The following is a 17,105-nucleotide window of genomic DNA, read 5'->3' on the forward strand; positions in this document are numbered from 1 at the left end:
AGATAAACAGACTGGCGAATTAAATCTGACCTTTGACCTTTCCTACTGAAGTCAGTTTCTGCAGTGTGGGGGGATAAATATTGTGCTGTGGCTGAAGTCAGAGTGATTGCTTTTTGAGGTAAAATGAGTATTAAAGTAGAAATATGCACATATATATGGGGTGAAAGGAACTGTGTAAAAACTCCAACTATGAGTTCAGTGTTTCTTTCCCAGGCAGCTGAATTAAAAATACTTTTGTTTTATTGAGGTCATTTACAACAGCCACATTACTACTACTTATCATATAAATAAATACTTCCTCTTACTCATTGCTGACCTAGTTGTCAGTAGTTCCCTATAGTGGTCACTGTTCCCTGCTCCAGTTTGTAGTGGCAGCTTAAAGTTGAATATTTCCGTCCCTCAGGAGTAAATTATGAGCTTTGGACTTCCTCAAGTTTATTGACTTTCATTTAAAATCTGGCACTGGTGTAGAAACATCCTTGAGCTAAAGTAATCAAGATAGGTTTATTTAAAAAGTAAAACACACACACACACACACACACACACACACACACACACACACACACACACACACACACACACACACACACACACACACACACACACACACACACACACACACACACACACACAATTACTTAATTCCATCATCTTTGATTGCTAAATGTTCACAGGTGACTGGGGCATAAAAAAAGTTAATATTCCCATGAGGGTCAGAAGCACTAAATTATATTTTTCTGAAAGGTGGCAGAAAGTGTGCAGTCTGTACATAAAGGTGATGATAGGTGGTCATTCATTAACAGGTGTGACACAAGCAGGCTGCCAGCTGTGTAAGTGCACTTCTATGAAATAACACTGATCTTTTTAAACTTAATGATTCTTCATCTTTACCTGTGTCTATAATGCTGGTGTTGCGAACACTTTTCTCCTTGTGGGATAAATAAAGTATCTATCTATCTATCTATCTATCTATCTATCTATCTATCTATCTATCTATCTATCTATCTATCTATCTATCTATCTATCTATCTATCTATCTATCTATCTATCTATCTATCTATCTATCTATCTATCTATCTATCTACTTCTCTTCCTCTTTTCCTCTGATTTCTGTATTATTCCCTCAAGACTTATGAATGTTCTTGGGTAAAAAGGGAACAAATTATAATGTGTGCAAAAACTAGAAAATGATTATGGTACATCAGTTATAAATATAACATGGTGATTAATTCTGTTTTCGTCTTCTCTGCTTGTCTTTCTCTGTAGATGAATGATGCCATGGGCTTTGAGCTGCCCTGGGTCTACTTTGTCAGTCTAGTCATCTTTGGATCCTTCTTTGTTCTTAACTTGGTTTTGGGTGTGTTGAGTGGGTAGGTTTTATATTTCTGTTTTGATTTATGCTTTTGACAAAACAGGGAAGAGACAGGATGTTTACAGTACATGTGTGATGCACATATTGTTTCTTTGATGCATAAAAAGGATGGGATGAAGCACACAGTAATATTTTGTGTAACTGATGACCTTTGTTACTTGTTTAATGAATCAACACCACCCATCTGGTACAAACACCAAAATATTTTCTAATAAATTCAGGAAATGATTAATTAATGAACAGTCTTGTAACCCTGAACAGGACAAGTAGGTATAGAAATGGATGAAATTTATTGGTGCTTGTCAGGCACAAAAATATCCTCAACAAACGGATGAATATCAGAAAAAGAAAACCTCCTGGTGTGATCCAGTGCAGTATTACATGACCCAGGTTTGACATTAAGCTTTTCTCTCTGCAGAGAGTTTTCCAAAGAGCGAGAGAAGGCCAAGGCTCGAGGGGATTTCCAGAAGCTGCGCGAGAAGCAGCAGTTGGAAGAAGACCTGAAGGGCTACCTGGACTGGATCACCCAGGCCGAGGACATCGACCCTGAGAATGAGGAGGAGGGAGACGAGGAAGGCAAGCGCAACCGTGAGTTACCTGGATTTTTATCAATTTTGTCTCTCTTTCTTTGCCTAAAGCAGAGGAATCAAGAATGTAAACAGGACTGTGAGTCATCAAGCCTTAACTTCTTCTGCCATAAAATGACGTTGCAGATCTCTTTGTCCCATTAAAAGTGAAGAGAAGAACACATCTCTGATAAGCTCACCAATACTTTACCTTTAATATATTATAAAACCAATGTCGAATGGTCCCCTCGCTCAACTGTGACGCAAATGACACTCATACATAACAATAGTACATCATTTTTAACCGAGATTTCATGCGGACCAATGGATTTCGAGAGTTTTATTCATTGCGACAAAATGAAACTTCTTCATTAACGTACTGACAGATCCATCCATCCATTATCGATACCCACTTTATCCTGAACAGGGCACGGGGGGGGGGCTGCAGCCTATCCCAGCTCACTTTGGGTGGAGGCAGGGTTCACCTCGGAGAGGTCGCCAGTCCATCACAGGGCCAACTGAGAGACAGATGGAAACAAAGACCATTCATGCTCTCATTCACCCCTAAGGGCAATTTGTAGAATTACCAATTAACCTGAGGTGCATGTTTTTGGATCGGGGGAGGAAGCCGGAGTACCCAGAGAGAACCCAGAACCTTTTCGCTGAGGCGACAATGCTAACCACTGCACCACTGTGCCACAGACATAATGACAGATTACTGTTGGAAATCAAACCACATGTTCAGTACACAGGGAGTTTACCAAATGCTTTCCACTGTATTTGATTGTACACTCCATTCAAATACATTCATTACAATTGTTGATACTAAAACTAATAAAGCAATCAAATGTTGTTGTATTTAAAATACTACTGCACACACACACACACACACACACACAGTCCACACACACACACACACACACACACACACACACACACACACACACACACACACACACACACACACACACACACACACACACACACACACACACACACACACACACACACACACACACACACACACACACACAATATTCTGACAGACTGAACAGTAATGACATCAGCCTACAGCTTTGTGACATTCCTGCAAGCTAATGTTAGCCTTTGTGAATGTAGTCTGTGGAGCATTGCTACAAGAAATATAAAAATGAACCAACAATAATAGTGACATTTCATGATATGAATATTTTGATGACATGTTGTTAATACATATTTAACAACTAAGGTTGCTCATCTTGAATTCTGTGACATCGATCTGGATGTCTGTCTGTGAAGTGCTTCTATAAGTTTGAGGTGTTTCCTTCTTTCGTTAAAAATGCTCTCTGACTGACATACTTGGTGTTTTGGCTTCCTTTTACTGAAATGCACAATATCCAGATCCGTATGTACCTGTGTGTGTGTGTGTGTGTGTGTGTGTGTGTGTGTGTGTGTGTGTGTGTGTGTGTGTGTGTGTGTGTGTGTGTGTGTGTGTGTGTGTGTGTGTGTGTGTGTGTGTGTGTGTGTGTGTTTTTCTCCCAAAAGTGGCAGCAGACCCGTTGCACTTGATGCCACTGTGCATATTGTTGTTATAGTCCAGTATTTCCAGTATGTACTGCCTTGACCTTCCATGCCTACAGTACTATAGAAAAAAATATCTATTAACCAATCAATACGACAATTAGCTGTGACAGTAGAATCTAGAAGACACAACCATAATTGATATATGGCATTGATGTAATCTGAAGCAAGAGATACACGTCTCAACACAGCTTTTAGACATAAAAAAAACCTCAGGCAATAACACAAATTTTCTTAAGATGTGCAGTTCTTATAAGGTGACAGCATAAACACAAAAATGTTAATCATGTTAAAACTATAGCAAGAAAACAGCAATATTTAATTTAAAAGGACAAAGGAAAGAAATCCTCCATAGACAACGTTAAAGCTCTTTTTCATTGCAGCTCCTCCTTTTCTTCTTTCTGTCCTTCACTTCTTTGTGGAAGATATTTCCATCCGACTGCTTCTTCCAGCTCAGTTTGATGTCTCCCATCATTTCTTCCTGTTTTAGCTTCTCTGTAAACTGACATACAAGAAGATTTACTTTTCAGAATATCACTCTCAAGAACATCCCTCACACTCATGTTTGACAACATCTTACATACTTTTTTCTCATTTCTCACACATGGAAAACTTCACGAGCACTATTATATATATTTATCTTCTGTTCAGCCACAACTGCTGCAATGTCTCCACATCATAGCATATTTAGGTTGCTTATCTAAATTGCATAAATCATGTTGCTGTAAGGTCAAACATTATTACTTTCCTTAAGAGGTCCTCCTCTTAAAGAGGTAGGGTCTTTAGATCCAGAGAAGAGCCACTTTTCACCAACCTTACTGTCATCAGTTGCTTTGACACATCTGTAACAACAACAAAAAACAAACCAGAAGAGAACAAACAACACGTACCAGTTACAAAATATATAACCGGATTATCATTTGCAGTCTTTGAAAACTTTAAACACTTTGAAAAATAAGAGTAAAATATGTGGTAGTTACATTTTCCATCTTTACAGGCAGCTTTTTTAAGGTTTAAGAAATCCTTAGTTTACTATGGATTTTAGTGTTAGTTTTATTGATGGTTATTTTTTGTTATTCACAGCATTAATGTATCAGTAAAGCAAGTACACCAACAACACATCATCTGCAGTTGATGTCAGTGCGTTCAGAAACAAACAATCTCACTAACATTACAAATATATTATTTGACCAAATTTTGATATCCATTGATGTTGTTATTTTTCTTACTGCATCTGTAAAAGAAATAAACCTAATTTAATAATGGAATCACTGTGTTACCACTCACCACAACTGTAGCAAATAAAAGCAGCCTTCACATCACAGTTCCTGTCCTCCCATTGGCTGTTGTACGCCACAGTCGCTGCCACACAAGACTCTTTCTTCATGATGTTATTAGGCTCGCCTGATTTCCAGTACCTGAAAGACTACTTACTTCCATCAGACCACTTCCAGGATTCTCTGAAAAGGCCAATCCAGACTTTTTGTCCTTTCGGCACCAGCTCCTATATCTTCCGGTTCTCTGATTCGTTTATCACAACGGCCAGGTCGGTGTGTTAAGCTCTGCAGTAACACTGAGCTTCAGTCCATGTCATGGAATTGTTTATGAAAGCAAATGTTTCATTCAGCAGAAAGGATGAGGAGTTAAAATTTGCACCTCTGGCATCAAAGCAGACGGCCACAAGCAGTTACAGTTTCCATCGGCCCATCGTCCGTCGTCATGCATCAGTGCGCAGTGTTTTCCACTGGCTTCATTGTTTGGTTCTTTAAGACTCCAGTTCCTGAACTCAACCTCCCCTTCTTTATAGAAACTTGTGTTTGTTTGTGACCATCTCCAGCTGTTGATGTCATCGTACAGCCCTATCCAGGCTATCTGAAAGGATTATATTTTCTCCTTAGTATTTTTTTTTCGGTTTCGACAGTCTCACCTTTAATATGAAATATTTTTCCGTGCTTGCATTTTACCTAAGCTGAAAGCAAACAAATAATTTGACTTTTTATTTGGCCTCTGTGAAAGTGACAACTTAGTTTTAAAGTTAATCTTTTCAGGAAGTCACAAGATACAGCCCCCTGTGCTATCAACCAAGCTGAGCAAAAGCTAAACTGAATAAGTAAAGAAATTATAAATTACACTATAATACATTACTTTAAAAAAAAAAAAAAAAATTGTATCAAGAAAATAAAACGCTTCACTGCACGAAGACATTATTGACCCTGGTACTATAGTCAAGTCTAAGAAAATGAAATGGAAAAATGTTGACATAAAAACCAATTGTTTATCTTTTAATACTTTAACAGTAGATTTTACTTTTACTTGCATACTTTTAATTTTTCTGTATTTTAATGGTACAAAAACACTGCCATCTGTTTAATATTGGTGGTCCAGTTTAGTAATATACCCACATTTTAAACATCTCGCTCTGGGCCATATTTTGTGTTTTCATACAGCTTGCACGACCACATCAGAGCCTGCTTTACAGCAGCCGCTCACTATGCAGCCTGTGTTTGGAGAGTGACAGGAGAGGTGCTCTGTAGGAGTGCAGAAAGGTACAAACATGCAATTAATGAAGCAGTCGAATTTTCAGATCACTTGTTGCTATGTAAACTGGCTGTAATGTGAAAAGGATGAAAAGTGGAATACTTACTCTGCTCCCATAGTTGTCAACTATTTTGCTTACATCTGCCATGTGGTGCAGAATCGTCACATCCTTGATGGTCTCTATAGTGGCAAGATCTATGTTTTTTTCTCTGCAGTATTTCAAGGCTTCAGTCATGGTGTGTGGGTCATAAATATAATGGTACTTGCATTCAACATGTGAGGTAGAGCACAGCAGCACTGTAAAGACAGACATGGAGTTTTATTAGCTTTAGAAATGACTTGTGTTGTATAGCATGTCACTATCTTGACAGGAAAACACTTGAAACATGGATCTCATGACTCAGGAATGTAAAATAACTATAATAGATATAATTTTGCATTAGGTTAGTACGTTTGTACACACACATATTGTATAACAAAAGTATTAGTGTAGTAATATAATATATCCTTCTAATTGCAAGGACATCATACATTAAAAAGCAGAGATAATATTTCATTAAGTAAAAATAAATGTATGAAACACTTGCCTGATGCAGCTATAATGCTCAGAAGAACTTTGTCCATCATTGTACGCTCTCTGTTTCTCAGTTTGTGTATCTTACTAGATTTACAGCTGTTAAAATCCTTCCCTAGGTTACACATTGATGTCTTACCTCACTGTCACTGACTGGGTACAAATGGCAATACATATTTGCCTGTCAGGCTGTCCATTTCCATATTTCCTACAGCATATAAAGGACTTGATTTTGTCATCTTTCATCAGTCTTCATTTGAATTCGGTGTTATTAAAACAATGGCCTTTGATAATGTGTTACTTTGTTTTAAAAAAAATTCAGGATCAACACTGGACCATCAGAGGTCCCATTGGGTGGCTAATTTGAACTCATTGGCTGTAGCAATAAAATAATTTGTCTTATTAAATAATATGACATCAGAAACGCTGGTTATCTTTGGCTGCATTTCTGCCTGAGTTTGTTGGTTTGACACATGGCCCACAAAATATTATACTGTTAACTTTGGTAAAGCGTCAACTTTAGCAAACAAATAGTTGATAAACAAATTAGTCAGTTGAAAGATAAATTGACAACAATCTTGATAAATTATTCAATTCAAGCTTCTCACGTGCCAATTTTCAAATTTTTATTTGAACCCTTACAGTAGATAGTCTGGTCAGATGGTCTAAAATGTTTGATAGCACAGGGGTTGTATTTCATATCTGTTGTAACTTTCTGAAAAACAAAAACTTATAGTTGTGCCTTTTTTTTCAATTAAAATTTTGAGTAGCCAGGTTTGCACAGATCCGAGGATCTGAGTGCTTCATACATTGTCTTCCTCACATTCCTACGTTGTCTACTTAAAAAAAAACTACTTTGGAAGTGTAGAGAAAGACAGTGATCTTACCAAGTGACAACAAAATATGAGCACCTGAAAAATGCATTGTAACAAGAAAGCCCTGCAGCAAACACTAAAATTATACCCTTTTTTTTTTTTACTGTTGTGTGTTTTGAGGCCATTATGTGGTTTTAATTATTTTATTTTAAACCTTCATAATAACCATAAATAAAAACAATGAAGAGACGCTTGGCTCCCTGAAATGGTTGGAAAACCACATTTCTTTGAGCACACAGCAGCCTCATCGGGTGCAAAATTTTGTGTTGTGCCATGTTCCATTGTGTATATCTATACTGCATGCCAGTCATGTGAACCATAAATACATTTTTATAACATTTTATCCTCTGTTTACATTAGAGTGTTTTACAGTGATGTGAGAAGTGAGCAGTCTTATATAATTAACATAAATGCAAATCAGAACTGAACGTGGCCACAGTACAGCATCCTGTTTTTCTTCTTTACTGTTTTTCTTATCGTTTTGTCTGCTTTGTTATTATAATTTTTAGTATTTGGTTTGAAAATAAGCTGACATGGTGGCTCAGTAATTACCACTCAGTGAGTGTGGAGTTTCCAAATTTACCTCAAGACCACATTCTTGTGCAGAATCCAAGATGCAGAATCTGTCCTTTGGATGTTAATGTGTAAAATTCAGTTCAAATAATGAAACAGATTTGTAGAACAGAATCCCAAAGAGCATTTTCCCATTTAATTTGGTGCCTTGAAATGTGGCTGTATATCACATGAAACTTTATTACTTAAGTGCCTTGTAATCATTCACAGTCCCTCAGTGTATATCTGTTCTTTATGTTCTCCAGTAGCTGTCCTGCTTTTACCACTGCTGTCATTGTTGTAGATGACAACACTAACTTTCTCTCCTGTAGTGTCTGTGTGCCGTGTACAAACTGTCTGTAGATTGCTGCTAACATTAGTTTTATTCCCCTTTTCCTCCCCCTTCTTCTCTTTGTTTCTTCATAGTTTTTCTCTTGTTTGCCAACAGTTGTTCTCTTCTCTGCCTTCTATCTTGTTTTCTTACTAAAGTCTTGTTTATTGTTAATCATCTCCAGTTTGGTATATTATATAGTTGCTCTGTCCAGAATTCATAGGACATTATTAAGAGATGTAGTCTGACAGAAACTGGATATTTGGGGCTAATTCTGTATATCGTCAAAGCATGTAATACAACCTTCAGTCCACTAGAGGATGCTGTGGCAGTGTCACATTTTAAGCTGCCTAAGGTTTGGGCACCAAAAACCACGTGGTTAGATTTAGGTACAAATTGTAGTTTGGGTTCAAATAAGTAAATTTATGGAAGTTGTGTAAGTTACTCATTGGACTTTAGGTAAGTTATATGTTCCGTTATTTAAATTATTTACTTACGACTTTGACTTTTGCTTACTCCCGGACTTAGTGATATTTGCTGTGAACTTTATCACGCTTTGTATTTCGCAACATGACCTCCCTCTTCAACCCTGCTCATACATGCGTTAACTTTTCACATCTAGGCACGGTTTCCTCTAGTGGACCGACAGGTGTATTACACACTTTAGATGATCCTGGGCTGCTGAGGCTGCTATCTAATTTTGTATATTTGTTTTTAAAGGACTGTGACCAAGATATGCAGTGTGCATTAATCAGGGCATTTTACAGTCAGTGGTCTCTGGTGGAAAATGTAATGATGACATGATTTTAAAACTACCACAGACGTAGCCTATCCTTGACATTTCTGTATTATCCTGTTATTTATGTCCTGACATAAATCTTAATATCAGTGCATCAGTGATATCAGCCGTGCTGAACAACTAATGGTTATTACATATTATTATCAGATATAATTTATCCAATTTCACTTTTTAAATGTTGATAAACTGTGCTGTGAGTTGTTACTCCCAATGTCAGCACTTATTACTTAATGATAATACTGAATTCCTTTGATTTAAAGGCCCTTATTCTCATTTGCCCCTTTTTTTTGGTCTCGTTGACTGGCTTTAACCTTTTTCCTCTCTGTCACTTTTGTGCTATAAGCGAATGTAATGAATGAATTTTACTGTAATAGGACCAGATAGTCTATGCTTAGTCAGTCTGTTATGCAAAAACATAATTTATGAATGCCCTTTGCACGTGTTTAGTAGCTTTTTTCTGGACATGGTAGCTATGTTAGTAGTTTGTATTGCAGCTGTCTCTTGCTGTATGTTCCTCTCTCTTGTTCTGCTGTGTACTGACTCACTGCTTCCTCTGTTGTCTGGCTGTGTGAACTGCATGTTGATAACACCAAGGGGTCACGCTGGCTGACCTTACTGAGAAGAAGAAAGGAAAGTTTGGCTGGTTCACTCAGTCCACAGAGACACAGGGTAAATGTGTTTGCGCGCGTCAGTTCATCTTCATCCCTGCGGGTGTCGCTACATGCATGTGCTTCGCTTGTGCTTTTGTGTGTGCTTTGGTATTTGCATGCCTTGTGTTTCATTACGCTGATCCTTTCCATCCTTATCATAACCAAATTCCTTTCACGTAACACATACAACCTAACGTATTATTGCATGAACATTGTGTTGTGCCCTGCCAGCAAACAAAGCCGACCTGCTAGTGAACTGAATCGGCACTTTGAACTGCAGAACACATGGAAGGAAAAGAAAATGTCACCGTGGAGGGAAATGCACCTCTTAAAAGCAACTCCTCCTTTACAAGAGGAAGCAATCGAGTTTATAGGACATGTTGCTTTTTGTTTAAGAAATAGTAACACTAATAATCCCAATACTACCCATACATGATCTTTCACATTGTTGTTAAATGTGAACCAAGCTTTGACGTCACCCATTTGTTTGTGAACGGCTGTTATGAAGCCTCGAGTTTGGATTTTGGTTGGCGCCATCTTGCTAATCCCGAGCGGTTTGGAGCCGGTAGTGACCATACTTGGGCGAGCTGGGGGGGAGCGAGTACGGGATCTGACTCGATCTGATTGGAAACCTGACGATACTACGCCCCGCTACAATAATAAGAAGGAGTGAGTTTAGCTCACAAGACCTAGATAACTCGTGGAGAAATTTTATTGACTGAGAATTTTACGAGAGAAGTCGAATGGGAGTCTATGAAGCCGGAGGCTTTTTGGAGGCAGCCTTTGGCGGCACTCGGTGGTATTGGAGCTTAATGCACTTCCACATCGGCCTAATTTTTCAGACTCAGAAGCTTCGTCCACTTTTATATAGTGTCAATGATGTCAACCAAAATCATAAAGCATGTTTTCTGGGAAGTATAAAAACATCAAGACTGACTTACAATTAGATTGTGAATCAGTCAAATCTATTTGTATGTAATTGTAATTTATACGTACAGTATAAAGGGTTTCACAAGTTCTGACTTTAAACAAGTAACACAGTTTAGTGTGATAAAATCTGAAGGATATCAGACATGCTTTAACATTTCACTTTGGAAATGCCAGCAAAGTGTATTCAATATTTAGTCCCAGTTCAAATATTGCATCCTGACATGGCTCTTTAATGTATAAATGCTATAATCATTGTTTTCAGTTAATTTCATAACTGCATTTACCGTATCTTGGTCAAAAGTAAACAGAACTGCCACAGTGCTTGTGTTCAGATCCCTCATCTGATCGTCATCATTTTGAATCCCTTTCATTTGTCCTCTATAAAGGCAATATTTCATGCATGTACAGTATATACAATATACTGTATGTTCTAACCCCTGTTGCATTTTTTTTTTCCATTTGTTGATGCTCACAGACCTGAAATGGTAGATCCAATAATTAAAATGGACACTGTAGTTAGTGGTACTCATCATGGATACTTGTTTCAAGTAAAAAACATTTATTGAAGAAATAGTCTTTATATTATAGTGTTTTCAGTGATCAAATGTTTTATAAATGACAATGATAATATATATAATTTGACTCAGGTCTGGCAGCATGTGCTCACTGTGACTTCAAACCCTCAAATTCATCCTTTTGCAGTGATCACAAAACCAAACAGCTTTTTTCTCATGGTGCAACTCCACGATCCAGGATTCATCCCTAAATTGCGTTTCTCTCTTAATTCCTGAATTCTGGAATTAAGGACAAACTTGGCTGAATTTCTTTTTTATTTATGTCAAACTTTGTGAAGGAGTCACCCGAGTGTTTTCTATCTGACACCTGCAATTTTCAGTTTCATTCTTTGTTGTTGTTTTTTTGTGGTGGTTTGGCTCGGCCTTTCAGCAAAATAAGACACAAAACTACTGGAGACTCCAGACTTCCATCAATAGCTAAAATTATTTTCCAGTCGAGTATTTCTTATTCTACTCTAAGTGTTCAATTCTCCATAGATTAGAGAGGTGATTCTGGCAGTCATTTTAATATGGATTAGTTTTTTGTATTTAGAAAGTTACTGTTGACTTCAAGGCTATTTCACCACTGTAGAGCCAAGCCAAGCCAAAACTGCATGGGTGTCAATCAGAAAATCAATCATGATGTGGCTTTTATTTTTGAAACTTATTTCTTTCAGTACACAGAAAGCTTATCAATTCAACTTTTTCATAAACTTATTTGTGTGTGTGTGTGTGTCTGTGTGTTTGATGCTGCAGCGAGCATGCCCACAAGTGAGACAGAATCGGTGAACACAGAGAATCACAATGGAGAGGACGACAAATCGCCCTGCTGTGGACCACTGTGGTGAGTGTAACATATGATACGCAAGATGGAAAGAGATTCATTGAACACTTTTACAACGTAACTGCAACCCAGTAGACAATGTTTTTTGTTTTTTTTACATACCAGACATCAAATCAAAAACAGGCTGCACAGTTTACATGTTGTCGCCCTTTATTAAAAAGTTGCCTCATCTTTTATACTCCCCAGTCAAAAAATTACTAAGTCAAAATGCAGGTTAGTACTCTGTTGTAACACTGCATGGTAGATACGTTCTTCATTTATTTGATTCAACTCATCTTGCATGGCTGATCCCTGATGTTTTCATCTGCGTATTTTTTGTCACGAGTTACATCATCGTGTTTTTTTCTGTAATTGCACCTACAATTCACCCCCCTCCTTCTAATCAGGTTTGTCCAAATGGATTCATGTTGAGCTTGTTTTGTCATTGTGTGTCTCCAAATGTTAAATTGTGTGTGTGTGTAAAAAAATAAAACATTGTTATTAAATATATATAAAGAAGAAATTCAGAAAAGTTCATTCTAAAATATGTAACACTGTTTGTCTGTCAGCCGTCAGTGTCGACGGTGGAACCGTTTCTGCCGCAGGAAGTGTCGGGTAGCCGTGAAATCGGTATCGTTTTATTGGCTGGTCATCATCTTGGTGTTCCTCAACACTCTCACCATCGCTTCGGAGCACTACAATCAGCCCAACTGGCTGACAGAAGTACAGGGTATCTGTTTGGCTCCATTATGTTCTGTGTGATTGTAAAGCATGACCAACTGTGAGAGGTTTGTTTCTGTAGTAAGACTTTTCTGCTTCTCCTCTCCTGTGAAGATGCAGCCAACAAAGTTCTTCTGGCCTTGTTCACCTTGGAGATGCTGGTGAAGATGTACAGTTTGGGACTACAGGCCTACTTTGTGTCCCTGTTCAACCGCTTCGACTGTTTTGTGGTGTGCGGAGGCATCGTAGAAACCATCCTGGTGGAGCTGGCCGTCATGTCTCCTCTCGGCATCTCTGTTTTCCGCTGCGTCCGTCTCCTCAGAATCTTCAAGGTCACACGGTGAGCAATAACAACAATAATCTTTATTTATACTGAATAGCACCTTTGTGAACTAGGTTACAAGGTACTGCAAGAGTAAACCACAGTCACGTGATAAAACGCATCAATAAAGCTGAAGAAAAGTCATGTGTTTGTTTCCTGGATGTGGTAGAGATGTGTCAATCCCTTTTCCTGTTTTAATTCTTTTAAACAAAATACAGAAAAACTTTTGTTTGTTTAATGCAATTAAATACTTTTGCACAGGATATTATTTGGGGTTCTCTATTGTTATTTTGCTTTAAAGAATGTTTTAACAGTGACAAAACTGACATAAAGGTTGTAAAGCTGTTTCCTTTGCCATCAGCAGGCCTGTGTCACTAAAATGACTGGATATACATATGACCTTGCAGCCAGACTGTGCTGTAGCTTTGTAGGACTGCTTACACCTCAGTGTAATCATGCTATTGTGATAAACTGTTATGTCATTGAAGAAGCCCAAATAATTTTCCACAAGAAGTTCGCTGAAGCGATGCATGCACTGTTGAACAGTCCGGAAAAAGTTGTTCACTTTACTTTGTAAAAGAGCTGGAACGGGGTGTAGCTGGTTATTTGTATTTTTTCATCACTGGATGTCCCAAACGAGGACGTGTGAATTGTCTGTGACAGTAAAATATTGCAAGGCGGCTGCTGTCACTCAATTTAATCAAGCTGACGGAAGAACATCCAGTGTTTTAGAGGTTTAGATGGCTATGAAGCGCCACAGCATGCCTCCTCTAACCAATATTATGTTTTCAACATTACTTCACAGACAGTTTGTCCCTCTGTTAACTTCATTATGTTTTTTTCTTCTCCAGGCACTGGGCCTCTCTCAGTAACCTGGTGGCCTCTTTGCTCAACTCCATGAAGTCCATCGCCTCGCTGTTGCTGCTGCTCTTCCTCTTCATCATTATTTTCTCCCTGCTTGGCATGCAGCTGTTTGGGGGCAAGTTCAACTTTGACGAGACCGTGACCAAAAGGAGCACGTTTGATAACTTCCCTCAGTCCCTGCTCACTGTGTTCCAGGTATGGGTTTGGTTCGATTCATAATGTGAATCTTCATTAAGTTTCAATCTGTTCATTTGGATAATTTTCAAAGATATTATGACATTTGATTGCAACGTCTGCGGGAACACAACACAAAAGCTTAAAATAATTCTACATACACAAAAAAAAAAATCCTCAAAATGCTGTGCTTGTACAAATGCAGTGGATCATCATTTTGGGTTCTTCTGCTCTGTATTCAACAGATCCTGACAGGAGAAGACTGGAACACAGTGATGTATGATGGTATCATGGCATATGGTGGTCCTTCCTCCTCTGGAATGGTTGTCTGCATTTACTTCATTATCCTCTTCATCTGTGGAAACTGTATCCTACTGGCCACACACACACACACACACACACACACACACACACACACACACACACACACACACACACACACACACACACACACACACACACACACACACACACACACACACACACACACACACACACACACACACACACACATACACCTACACACACATACACAACACATTTGTATATGTGAAGAAGTTGTGTAATATTGAGCCATATTGATGATTTCCTACATTTTGTCAATGTCCAAGTCTTTAATGATTCAGTTTCACCATGCTGGTCAGTGTTTTCTCCTTCAGTCACATGATCAGACATCCTGCTAAACGTCTTCTTGGCCATCGCTGTTGACAACCTGGCAGACGCAGAGAGCCTCAATACGGCACAGAAGGAGGAAGAGGAGGCCAAGAAGCGGAAAAATAGTGCCAAGTACAGCTCAGAGCACTTCAATATTTCACATTTTATTTCATCACTTATTTTTTAGAATTTATTTTAGAGGCACTTACTGTTCACTGAAATTTTTTTATGGCCTTCTGCCTTGGTAGTTACTCCTTGGTTTTATCTGTCAACAGGGACACAATTGTGGAGAAGAAGAGAGTAGAAATAATAGAAGCCCAGGATGGTGAGACCAAGGTAAAACACGGTGAAAAGCTCGAGTTCACTTCATAAATAATGTAAATGTTTTATCAAATTGTGACCAATCTTATATTAAAATGCATCAATAATTATAATTAATTAACCTTGAGCACTTTGTGTAGGTGCCAGCAGAGGTCTTAGAAGAAGACAAAGAGTTGTATCCTGCCATTGAAACTCCAGGTAAACAAACTTGTCTTGAAAAAAGAGCTCTAACTGAGCATTCCCCAAGCTGGAATCTACAAATCATACATCACTTCCTTCAGTTTTATGGTTCTGTTATAAACTAGAAATCTGAACAATGAGAAAATTTTAGCTGTTATCTGACGGCAACTGGTTCTTGATTACATTTCATGTTGCATTCGAAAGGCTTCTTTAGTTCCAACTGGTGGGGAGGAGAGTCCCAGATTTGTAATATCTTGAGAGTTATTGAGGTCACATCTGAGTCCCTGACCAACCCGACCATCATGTTGAGTTGTTTGGGTCGATTGATGAGTCTTGTTGTGTAAATGGTTGTTAAGCTGCCTGGGGAGGGATACCAGGACTCATGTGACCCTAAGCCCTCATGTGAAAGATGAAACGTCCTCAACAACCTCGATTAAGTCCAGTTGCCTTCTGAGAGCCCTTAAATAATGAGGAAAAAAATAGAAATAAAGGGTTCTTATAGTTTAGTATCTACACTTGCAAGTATAATCAGTGTAGTGGCAGGAATTCAAGTTACGCCGACTGGAAAGGGTTTTCTAAAAATGTTTTTAAATACAACACATGTTACTGTAGTCTATGAAAAAAAAAATCAGTGTAGACAGCACAAGTTGAGAGTTTTAGAGGGAAAAAAAAATTACATTTTCTAACAACACTGGCTTATGTAAAAAGTGAAACCAGGAAAAGTTTTGAAATGTCAGACAGACCGCAGCACACAGTGCATGACAGCTTGGTAATTGTTGACCAAGATCAAATATATAAACACTGTATTTTGTTCTATCTCCATATTGTTATACAGTACACATATTACAGTATTGATTACTGCATTTTGAATTTGCTGTATATAAAATGTATTTCATGCCTCTTTTGTGTCTCAGTATTTAAAGTATTGTACACGAGTATACTTTGGAAAATCTGTCTTTATTTTCTAAATGTAAGTGATCCTATAATTTTTGTCAAATTCATCAAGCTATTACAATAAGGTAGGCAAACTATAAAAGCATCAGCAGAATTATAGTACATATGCACAATGACATACTGAAAGAACCTAAACATGACAAAATATGAGGAGAGGAAAAAAACTCAACTTTGAACATTAACACTAGTGCAATATAAATACATACACTGAGTATACATTTTAAGTTTCTGTATCATCAGTAGGCTACAAATACAACAGAAGGATTATTTTAATATTCAAACTAATGCTTTCTAGCGTGTGAAGATAAGGACAATACTGAAGACCTCCCAGAAGTTCCCTCAGGTCCTCGTCCTCCACGACTCTCTGAACTCACCATCAAAGAAAAGACTCCACCCATCCCAGAGGGCAGCGCCTTCTTCATCTTCAGCAGCACCAACCCGTGAGTCCATTATATAATATTAATATTGACAAACAGGAAGCAGTCCACCTGCTCAGTTTGACAAAAGATACTAAAAACAGTCCCACCTTTGTCTGTCTGCTCACTTCTGTTTCCTCATTGTCCTTCTCTTTGTCTGTAGGTTTCGTGTGTTCTGCCATAAGCTGATCAACCATCAGATCTTCACCAACCTCATCCTGGTCTTCATCATGCTCAGCTCCGTTTCTCTGGCCGCTGAGGACCCCATACGCAACTTTTCGGCTCGCAATATCGTATGTAAACAACCGCTGAGACTGTTGTCTTTAACTGTCCAAAAATACTCGTCCACATTTTTAAGATTTCATGTTTGTAGGGT

The 17,105-nt window shown here is 38.2% G+C and overlaps 1 protein-coding gene across 3 annotated transcripts in view; it reads left to right on the forward strand.

Annotated features, from left to right (window-relative positions):
- cacna1db (calcium channel, voltage-dependent, L type, alpha 1D subunit, b) overlaps nt 1-17,105 on the forward strand; it is an 88,574-nt gene that overhangs the window by 41,132 nt on the left and 30,337 nt on the right. For all 3 annotated transcript variants that reach the window (XM_069693838.1, XM_069693839.1, XM_069693840.1), the window contains exons 8-21: nt 1,267-1,370; nt 1,791-1,960; nt 9,762-9,836; nt 12,058-12,145; nt 12,332-12,358; nt 12,694-12,854; nt 12,959-13,184; nt 14,018-14,225; nt 14,450-14,570; nt 14,876-14,990; nt 15,134-15,194; nt 15,320-15,377; nt 16,609-16,753; nt 16,893-17,022. In XM_069693838.1, coding sequence (XP_069549939.1) covers nt 1,267-1,370; nt 1,791-1,960; nt 9,762-9,836; nt 12,058-12,145; nt 12,332-12,358; nt 12,694-12,854; nt 12,959-13,184; nt 14,018-14,225; nt 14,450-14,570; nt 14,876-14,990; nt 15,134-15,194; nt 15,320-15,377; nt 16,609-16,753; nt 16,893-17,022 — 1,689 coding nt within the window. The remainder of the gene's footprint in view (nt 1-1,266; nt 1,371-1,790; nt 1,961-9,761; nt 9,837-12,057; nt 12,146-12,331; nt 12,359-12,693; nt 12,855-12,958; nt 13,185-14,017; nt 14,226-14,449; nt 14,571-14,875; nt 14,991-15,133; nt 15,195-15,319; nt 15,378-16,608; nt 16,754-16,892; nt 17,023-17,105) is intronic.

The sequence above is a fragment of the Brachyistius frenatus genome, unplaced genomic scaffold (assembly GCF_029030835.1).
Source record: "Brachyistius frenatus isolate BFR_SWC_R1_liver_20210118 unplaced genomic scaffold, ASM2903083v1 Contig_16, whole genome shotgun sequence".
NCBI classification, from domain to species: Eukaryota; Metazoa; Chordata; class Actinopteri; family Embiotocidae; genus Brachyistius; species Brachyistius frenatus.